The following is a 10808-nucleotide window of genomic DNA, read 5'->3' as shown; positions in this document are numbered from 1 at the left end:
TCTACTCCAAGGACTGGTATAGCCAGGTCCTGGAGGAATAAGAAGAAGAAGAAGAAGGGACGTCATTAACAAACTAACACAAAAAGAGCCACATGCTCTCCTTGACACCCTGTGCCTGAGGTACAGTGTCACATTCATTTGCAGAATGATCCTGGCACCTACCCAGAGAAGGTAGCCAGCCTGATCTCTCCAGCCCTAGCACTAACCCTCTAACCCCTAGCCATTGTAATACTAACCCTCACTTAAATATAACTACCCTCATTGCATTTCCCTCCTGGTTAAAATTAACCACTCATCATCCCCAACGCATCATTACCTCTCATTATGTATTTTACAGTTCCGTCCGCTGAACTACTGCTGTGCGTACCACACTCTGGAATGATTGCGTCTTCATTTAACTGTATTGAGTAGGTTTAGGCTAATGATTTAGTACCAGGGCATTAGGTTAGTAGCAAGTAGAATTTTTCAAGTAACCTTATCTAGGGTAGAGTAGACTGTCGTCACAAGACAACCTGTAGTTATTAATTAGGCTAGACCCTACATCACTAAATTAAGTTAGTACACCTTAGCATCTTTGCCTATAAGTTAGGTAGGCATTGTAGTCAGCCGTATCGTGCTCAAAAAAACTTCAAGTTAGAGTAGGAGAACTGGGTTGTCGAGGCGATCAACTTATTTAAGCCAAGACCTTCACGCCCGAAAGGGAGTGAATGCCTTCTTAACAGGGGGAGCTGCTACGTTTATAGAACGCCTCGCCTTCCCAGCAGAGTTTAGTTATGTTTAATTATAAAAGTAGCAGCCATGCCGTCTCTCCGAAGCTACTGTTGTTGGAGAGTGGGGATGTCGTAGGAATGATATTTCCGGTCTGACGGAAGCTTAGGTAAGAGAGGCAGGTCACAAGAGTAGCTAGGCTTCGAGATGGATTTTAGGGACTTCTACAATAAGACCTATTTTCCTTCCCAATTTGCTGGCGTTGTGTTTACCACCTTTCAGGCAATGCTCGAGGCGGTTTTTGGAAGCCCCGTGATTCGAAAGCAAGCAGTATCGCTCTCAGTCGGCTGCTAGACGTGATCTCGGACAGAGGTCAAATTGCCAGCCTCCCAAAATTAGGCCTACCCACGTCGTGCTGGTGGACACGAACCCCGACCTGAACAGAGGTCGGACCGCATTCTCCTACAAGGATACACAGAATATTGCATAAGGTACGTCTGAAAGTGTAAACTTCAAACCCAGCACCTTTTACTACCATACGACTCTTGCTAAATTCCTCATTCAATTCTTATTTTTACCACTTCTACATCAGAAGCCCTTTGTCCTCATCGGGCCACGTGCTCCCTTTTGACTTGGTTAAAGACCTAGTTTTCGTGCATACCTCAGTGAACCATTAGAGTTTACCTTCCCCAATGTTAGAGAATTAATCAGGCCTTAATCAAAGCAAGAAGTCATTTTCCTTTTTATGTCGTTTAATCTGGGATTCTTTTTCCAGATTCCATGAGTCACGTGCCGTCTCCTGCTCGCAAGTGTGCATTAACCCAAGTGAATGAAATCAACTTGAATTGAATGAGACTATAAGCCCCAACGTGGGGGCCCATATCATTTAACTTTTCTCCAGGCCAGCACGGGCCTTTTTGTAAATAAATAGTTTAAAGTAACGAGCAGAGTTTTCTGGCGACCTTTCCCCCTAAAGAAAGTTTACGGTAAGTTCAAGGCAATTCCCTCTTGAAATCCCTCAATCATTTCTGTTTACGTATCTAGCTTCTCCACAAGGCCCTATATACGTAAAATAACGTAGCAGCCTCTTGGTAAGTCATCGAAGGGCACTCCATTTTAACCTGATCTAAGGTTAATCCAGGCCTTAACCTTACCACATTAGGGCTCACTTGCCTAGACAGCAAAGGGACCATCGGTGTCGTATAATATTTCCTTTGTTTCATCATTGAAGGAGGAATAAATTTAAATGATCTATTAGATCTTAAGGAATTATCCCTTCCTGCAATCCATGAGTTTACGTGTTGTAAAACAGAGTCCGCATGACTTGAACAAGGCAATTCATACGACACCTTGGTATCCTTTTTCAATCCAAATACCATGTCAATCCCCAGAGGAAGCATACTGGTAGGCGTTTCTGTTTTCTCCAAAAGGTTATTGAATTGCCGAATCAAATCGATCACCTCCGCATACGAGGCCAGAAACTCTTGGTTTTTTTCCTTCCTCCGGCTCTAACATATTGTGCTCCGCCACAGGGGATGTTATCTCACTCCTATCCTCTGACAAACGGCCGGGAATTTCGTGGCCATCTGCCCCTACGGCTGCGGCCTCTTTGATCTCTGATGACCGCCGCCGGCTCGATCTCGAATAGTCAGCAGGGGAACGAGAACGCCTCACTCTTTCTCTGCTCACGGATCTAGAGCGAGAATCTCGTCTAGACCTTCAAGATGAAGGCTCCCTTGAAACTGAGCTAACTTCCTCTCTATTAGGATTGCTACCGTTTCCAACGACCATCGGAGAATTCGGCCTTGATCTTTCATCCAGGCAGACAACACCTTCCACCAACGTATCAGACAAGGTTGCCAACTCTCTATTCTTCGTTCTTTTAATAGGAGCCTTATCATCCTTTGTCCGTATTTTAAACGGCCTTACGGGCAAAAATGGAACCTGCGTTCTATTCATTGCTGCACTTTTTGCCCCTAATGTTGATTTTACCAGCAGCATCGTAGTCTTGCTTACACTCTTTGTAATCTGTACTGGCAACTCCGCGTCGGCCGCTAGTCCATCGCCCGTCGCCTCTCCCGCTCATTCGGACTCTTGCAAACGGCTTCGTCCGCTAGCTTTGTGCTTACCAGCCACTGACTTCTCGACTTTCTTGCTGATTGGGATACGACAGTCCTGGTCTGAAGATGACCCGAGGATCAGTCACGAAATCCCGAATCTTCCAACGCTTGACTGGCGCACGCCGTGACGTCATTGAACTTAGCGATGACGCCGAGCTAGAGGAAGACGAAGAAGAAGACTAATCACGCCTTTTCTTTTTGTCTTTCTTAGCAATTCTCTTCTTTATATCTTGTAGTTTCTTCATTACAGTGTGTACTGCCTAGTAAGAAAGCGTATTTGGATCCAGGTGCAGCGAAGTAGACTGAGAAGCAGTAGTCTGTGACGTCATCGCGTCTGCCATATCGGCGTGTGACGTATGTTGTGACGTCACCAATCTTGTAGGGAGAGACTGTGCGGCTTCTGCTGGCATTCGCACGTTTGCCGCAAAACTACCCTCAACGTTCTGCATCTCCGTAAACATAGAATTTGATGGCGTAGCCGCGGCATTATTTCCCATAAATTGCAAGCCAGGGGGATGACCAAATGACAAATTTTTAATCAATTTGTATTTTTTATAGCTAACAAACCTGAGTCTTAACGGTAACTGCCCAACTCGAGCCACAAATCTCATATCCTGAGTTGGAAGAAAGACTGACACGTCACGAGGTTCGAAGCCCGGTCGGTGACCAGCTTCCACCTCACATATGCATGAATTGCCAGATGCCACAGATTCTTAGCTTTACAATCTTTTATTGTTTTTTTAACTGGTGTCCAGCTGGCACTAGAAGATTATCCACAAAAAACACTTCAGATCCCATTAAGACTCCTTTAAATCCAATAAGAATATCTGATAGCACTTATTCTCACATACAGGAAAAACTTAGCAAAATGTAACTTGGCAACAAGATAGGTGAAAACCTGAATAATTCATGCAACGACAAATAAATTTATACTTGAAAACAAAAATCACAATAGTAACATTATAAATAGCATCCAACAAGTTAAAGGCAAATTACTTGACTGCCTTTAGCAAACTGCACTGAAACTGATGACTACCATTAACAAAGTAAACTGAAACAGATAGTATTTAAAAACATTACAAATAAAATTATGTGCAAACACAGGTGTAGATTTTCCCCAACATGAGCAGAACAGAAAATGATGTTGCAAAAACTAGCATGAAAAAACACGAATTAGAATATATAATTTAGGCCACATGCCAAGCACTGGGACTTATGAAGCCATTCAGGAAGTATTAGGTGTCACATGACTGAAATGACACTCATAATACCTCACCTGTGCTTTTATTTACAGAATGTACATATTAAGCTTCAGTAATTGTTATATTTCAAGTAGCATTTATGTTTTTAATTGGACTTGCACTTATATAATTGAAAAAAGCAATTTTGTTTAATCAAAACAAATGCAAGTCAACCACATTTCTATATCTGTCTCTAATCTGAATGATCATAAATTATGGGATGTTTAAGCCTGTTGTTCATCACTGTTTTACATTTAAAGCTTGAAAGTTAAATGAATATCATGGCAATGATTGATGCCAGGGTCTTCTTAGAAATCATTACTTAAAAATGCAAACAGTTTGTAAAACAAACTTAAAACAGTCCCAATTTCCTGTTCCAAGTTTATTTTGCCCCAATTACCACTGAAATATCAAAAGCGGTTCTAACGGTGTTCATTAGACATCACTGACTCCTACCGTAATCATACATTAAAACGTCAATTTCAAAACTGCAATTTAAATTATCAGTATCCCACAGCTCCCTGTGGGTAAACTGTGATATTGCGGGAAAATTTGGGAACCACTCCCATGGCTAATTTGAGTAACCGCACTAGGCCTTAGTTGTAAAGAGTAGCATTAAGCAGCTCCTCTTTGATGTCTTCAACTTAACTACAAAGGCTACGAGCCTAGGGAGATGGACACAATGTAATGGTGATTAGTATAAATGCAAAATTAATAAAAGCTGGCTGACTGAGACTATTATACTAATACCAACACCATGTAAACAAACAGAAATCTTGCAAATTGTATTTCTCTAAAGGGCTGAAAGTCCAGAATTTAGATTAAAAAATGAACCTACTAAAAAACCAGCATTTATATGTTTAGATGAATCCCTTCCCCTGGATTTCTCTTGCCACTAATTCTACAACAGCAAGAAGAAAATACAGACACAAATATATGGAAAACTGGCTATAGAGTCAAGCACTGGGACCCTGTCAACCATTCAGTGCTTAAGACATGACAAGAGAGACTTGGAGTGGTTGGAGAGCATGCTGGAAGAAAGGAAGTGGAAAAGGAGGTAAAATAAATAGATAAAAAGTTGTTGCAGCAAAAAGGCTAAAGGGATGCTGCAAACCACCTTTGGTAATACCTTCAGTGACCTCACATGAGGATAAGAAAATACTGGTCTGAAAATCTGTAGTTTCATGTTACCACTTGACACTTAACATTCACTTACCATATAATGTCCCTCAGAGATTTGGCAACAGCAGCTTCGTAGATTGCTAAATCGCCATATAAATAAATGCAGAGCACAAGATAGAAGACCTTATCCCAAACTGGAAAAGAAAAATGAATTTTAACAAACATAATTCATTAAATTGCAGTATTGCACTAACATTGTCCATAAACTGCTCAAGACACTCATGTTTCTTTTAAAAGTGAAAAAGACAACAGTTAACCAGTAATTATGAATGTGAAGCAGGGTCCTTATATCTATGAGATCCATAGATTCACTATTTGTACACCCTATGATCAATGAACTGTGAAAAAGTTGAGGCAGAATCTTGTATTAAAAGCAACAGCTTGTTAAAAAATTTGCTTAAAGAATTACATTTCCAGAACAAAACATGTATTTACACACAACAAACCCATTAATTATAATAAATTAGCCTGAATCATAATTTTGATGAGATGATCAAACTGCTAAAAATGCCAATTGGGTTTATGAAACCTGTAGGACCCAACTGAAAGTTCCTTGGGATTCATCTTACTCAACAGAACCAGTAGTATTTCTCAAACACCTTGTATATGACAGGAATCTTGTGGTCCACTGTAACTTTGAAATGCTGGTACTTCATGTCATTAAAAGTACTAAATAACATATTTTCATATAAATTTGTGATAAAATATCAGCATTTTTAGAGTATTTTTTTTGTCTTTATCTATCAAAATTGGTAGTTCTAAGTGTTTTTAGAGGGGTTTCAAGTACTCGCAAATTTTAGCTATTCATGGGGGGTGGGGGGTCTAGAGTACATCCCATGCAAATACGGGGGTGCACTGTATGTATTTATTTTAGTATTTATTTACCTAAAATCTTATAAAATTTACTATAAAAATAAATAAATTTTATAAAAAAGCTCTCTCTCTTTGATGAAACGTTATACGTACAGTATAAGCATTTTAGGGGTGCATATAGCCTACTTAATAGTAACAGTAGTAGGAAAGTACTGTAATGTAATGTTACTTTGGGTGTTTTAAGATAATGATTTTGGGTGTATATTTTTGTTTGAATTATATTTAATTGTTTTAGTATAATCATTTAAGGTATCTTGTTTGGACTATCAAATTAAGCCATGAAATGTTAAAAAAAAGTAGTTATAAGAGGTACAAGGTATTTGACAGTTATGAGTCAGTTATAGGCATTTTTAGAGGGGATTTTGCATTTCTGCAGATTTTGCATTTCTACGGTGTGTTCTGGAACCTATTCCCACATAAAAATGGGGGAACACTGTAAAATGCTGAATTCTTGTGTATAAATGCAAGGTAACTATTGATAAAATGAAAAATTTTCTAAGAATCTCTCACAAGATTAAGAATAATCAATTTCCTTACCTTTTGGATAAAACAGTTTAGCCATCTGGCCCATTTCTATACATTCTTGAATGGCATAATATTCACCAACAGTGCGTTCAATTACACCATCTGAAAACAGAAAAATGTTCAACAAAAACCATACTGCCCACTGTTTCATATTAACTGTACAGTACTAACAATACTTAACCTTAATTTGATCAAAAGCTTTACAGTACACTGACTTATAGTCAACCAACTTACCACCACTGACACCAGCTTCCGAGTAGTACGTATTTCATATATACACTAAAACAGTCAACTATGGAAAATGCTCATTATACAGTGGAACCTCAGTTTTCGTACACCCTGGCTTTCGTACGATTTGGTTTTTCTACACTTTTTCCGAAAAAATTTTGTGTCAGGTTTTGTACATATCCTCGGGTTTCATACACTTGGAAACACTCCTTCGAGGGACCACCGCGTGACTAGGCCCCATACCGAGCACCCAAACAAAGCATCCCATGTTCTCTCATGACCCATTCTGCTTCCGTGTTTTGTTGTTTTTGTGCTCTCTGTGCTTTTTTATTCGAGTGCAACTACTAAACAAGCCTTCATGGGGGCCAAAGAAAGTTCCAAGTGCTGGCCCTTCCATAAAAAAAGTGAAAAACACGATAGATGTAGAATTTAAGACAGAACTTGTAGCAAGTGTTGGAGGACATTGCATGCCAATCTCTATGAGAAAATGCCTACAATAAGTGCTGCTGTTAGTGAATTTAGGCCAGCAGAGGCTGGTTTGAAAAATCCAGAAAGCAAATGGGTATACATAATGAGCCTACTTCAGGGATTAAGGACATGTTTGCAAAGTACGGACATGTTTGCCAAGTGGAGTGATGTAAATAAATTGTGCAAGGGCCTACAGAAAATAAGAATTTCAATCCATTTATGATTTATGTCTAAAAGTAAGATTCTAAACATGAACATTTCCAACTAGGCCATATGGACGGGGGGAGTCATCTTATACCGAAGAACCATGCCTTTTCAATGGCCTGGATACACTTCAAAATCGCCAACTGCACCCTTTGGCCCCATGGGAGATTGAGTTGCTAGATGACAAAGTATGCACATCCAACTAGACACCTTCCCAGTGGCTGGCCAGTCCTGGGATTTTTACACAAAAGGCTCCACTGAGGAAGCTACTACCAGTGGGCAAATCCCACCAACATCCCTTGGACTGAGTTTGTTTCCTCCCAGGAGAGTAGGGGGAGTTTAGCCGGGACCTTGGTCTAGGAGCATCAGTGGGACACTACACTTGCACCAACACTACTGAACTTGACCATCAGGACTCGTACCAAAGTCCTAATTTTGGAAACTGTATTCACAAGATCTAATTTCTGATCTACACAAGCTTCAAGACTGACAATGGCACTGGAGATAGGAGAAAAGGCAGTTACAGGCGTTGAAGGGACAGGTAAATTACCATCCACCTTTGGAGAATTAACCTGACTACAAAAGGTAAATTACCATCCACCTTTGGAGAATTAACCTGACTACAACCCCTAGCTTCGGCCATTGTAGCCGCCTTCCTCTGTCTGTCATGCTGAAGTTTAACTACTGTGCATGTAAAACTTTCCATCTTCCCTTACCCCGGTCTTTGCATTCTTCACAATTAATGTCTGGCGAACCAACTTGCTCTGTATAAGAAAAACAAATCATGTGAGTCACATTTAGCATACATGAGTCTGGTATTGCAGCCTTTACTGCAATACCTGATATTACACAAGCTAAATTCTGAAATACTAAGTCAAAATCAAAAGTCACAATTAGAAAAGTCCCAAATACTAGCAAGCTAAGCATGCTACCAAAACACCAAATAAAGTGAAAATCACAGCCATCCAGTGAAAAAGAATCCACAGCGCTGCTCAACAACCAATGTTTAGTCGTTAACAAGTAGAAATGAACTTGAGCTCTTTAGCTGTGTTGTACCTATTCTTCTCCAAAAGTGGATGGGTCTAGTTACCTACACCAAAAACAAAAGAGCACTACCGTGATTTTCACATTTTTAGCTGTTGCGTTAGTAGAAACTAATAGCTATGTAATTATTTGCTAAGTTATTTATACAAAAAATATTAATGTAATCTGTCACTACAAAAAAATGCAATAAAATAATTAAAGTAGTCGATATATTTTAATATCTGACATTAAAAACAAGTACAGTAAGCCTAAGTTAACATGAACACATTGTAGAATTAGGAGCAGAAAAACATGCATTCAATATTATAATAAAAAATGTAATAGTACTATGCCAACACACCAGATATGAGAGGTAATTCTTCTTCATGCTCCTCCTGATCTTCAGAGGTGTCAGTTGATCGTTGGTCAGCTTCTGCTTCTGCATTTTCCAAAGTGCGATTGACTAGCTCATCTGCTACTTGCCCTCGCTGCAAAAAATAATATTCTTAATCAAGACAAAATATTTATACTATAATAATTAAAACTATCCCCTAATTCAATCATCAGAATAATGGAAAACAGAATTTTTGATAACCCTATGCACAGCTTCTTAAAAACTGGAAAAATTTCCCAAAAGACAACAATACTGACCCAAGCTATAACCACACACAAATAAAAACTTGTTAAAAATTTAAGACCTACATTAACTAATACGTACAACAATACTGACCCAAGCTACAACCACACACAAATAAAAACTATTAAAATTTAAGAAATATATTACTAAAATCTATGCCATTCAGATTTCTCTCAAATCAAATACATTCTTCATCTGAAGTTCAAACGTACAAATGGCAAAATTTCTTTTTCCTCCATACTAATCTATTCTGAGAGCATTTTATATCTAATATATCAAGAGTCATTACACCGGAAATGTTAATGTACCATACGATCTGGAGTGAAGGCCATGGCAAGTATATTATGAAGAATTTGACACAAATATTGGTGTCCATCAACTATCAGTATAAGCCTCTATATTTCATCAAAGAAATAGAGGAGCCAATAAAGAAGAGCTAAACAGTAGGCCTCTAAAAGCCACTGTATGCAAATGACAGCAAAATCAAAAGAAATAGATTGCAGGAATGTTTGGAAGAAGAGTGAAAGAAGAGACACTAAGGGAGTAGTGCAATTAATTTTCAGTGCCCAAAATGTATAACAGGAAACGGGAGAAACGGAGGAGAAGCAACACGTTTTAGTGGAAGAGTAGGCCTTACAGGAGGTAAAACATTACTGTTAACTTGGGAATACACTGAACAGTAAAGGCAGATCCGGAGAGAGATTTAAGAAATATAACAGCAACTGCCTCGATGACATAGATAGAGTTAGACCACTCATAAATTGGTAATCCTCAAAATTTACGAGAGCATAAGGCTGTACTGCTTTATGCTGACAAAGACATAGGCAAATAGACAAAAGAAATTGGAGGAGATTAGAGGTGTGGCCACAAAATGCTGACAGTATTCATTACTTGCATATAGTTGAATTATAATACAATAAATAAAATTGCTAAGAGGGAAGAAATATAAAATTTAGGCCAAACACAAAGCACTGGGACCTATGAAGTCATTCCTCACTGAAAGGGAAATTGAAAGTAAAAAGGGTGTAACATACGGATAACCTCACAGTTGCACTATGAAACAACTATTAGGAGAGGGTGAGAAGTAAGATGGGAGACAGAAAATGAACAGAGGTACAGTAAAAGGAATCAAAGAAAATGCTAAGTAACAAGCAACAGTTAAACATACCTCACAGACTGAGGAAGTTTGGATAGGTAATGAGAAGGGGCAAGGAACAATTACTTCAGCAGCTGTAAATAAGGAGAACTTGTAAACATGGATGTAGCAAGACAAAGAGGAGTAGAAAATCCAGAAAATAATAGAAAATGGACACACAATGTGCAAGGGCCTACAGCAAATAAGAATTTCAATCCATTTATCATTTATGTCTAAAAGTAAGATTCTAAACATGAACATTTCCACCTAGGCCATATATAGAATACAGAGGACTTCAGTTCATGACTACAGACTACAACATTAAATTTGGTGTCAGATATTCTTACACCTTTCCAAATTAAAGAAGTATTTTTCTTACACGAGTCTCCCTTATTCTTGCAAACAAGAAATGCGTATGTAAAATATATTAGGGCCTTTGTAGTGCAAGTCATGACCTCACTCAG

At 38.8% G+C, this 10808-nt stretch overlaps 1 protein-coding gene across 2 annotated transcripts in view; it reads right to left on the bottom strand.

The window, feature by feature from the left end:
* LOC135220624 (transmembrane protein 104-like) overlaps window positions 1–10808 on the bottom strand; it is a 137601-nt gene that overhangs the window by 64908 nt on the left and 61885 nt on the right. For both annotated transcript variants that reach the window (XM_064257934.1, XM_064257935.1), the window contains 3 exons: window positions 8934–9060; window positions 6662–6751; window positions 5286–5385 (listed from right to left, as the gene is read on the bottom strand). In XM_064257934.1, the coding sequence (XP_064114004.1) occupies window positions 5286–5385; window positions 6662–6751; window positions 8934–9060 (317 nt within the window). The remainder of the gene's footprint in view (window positions 1–5285; window positions 5386–6661; window positions 6752–8933; window positions 9061–10808) is intronic.

The sequence above is a fragment of the Macrobrachium nipponense genome, chromosome 2 (assembly GCF_015104395.2).
Source record: "Macrobrachium nipponense isolate FS-2020 chromosome 2, ASM1510439v2, whole genome shotgun sequence".
In the NCBI taxonomy this organism is placed as follows: Eukaryota; Metazoa; Arthropoda; class Malacostraca; order Decapoda; family Palaemonidae; genus Macrobrachium; species Macrobrachium nipponense.
This window is presented reverse-complemented; position numbering and strand designations above follow the sequence as displayed.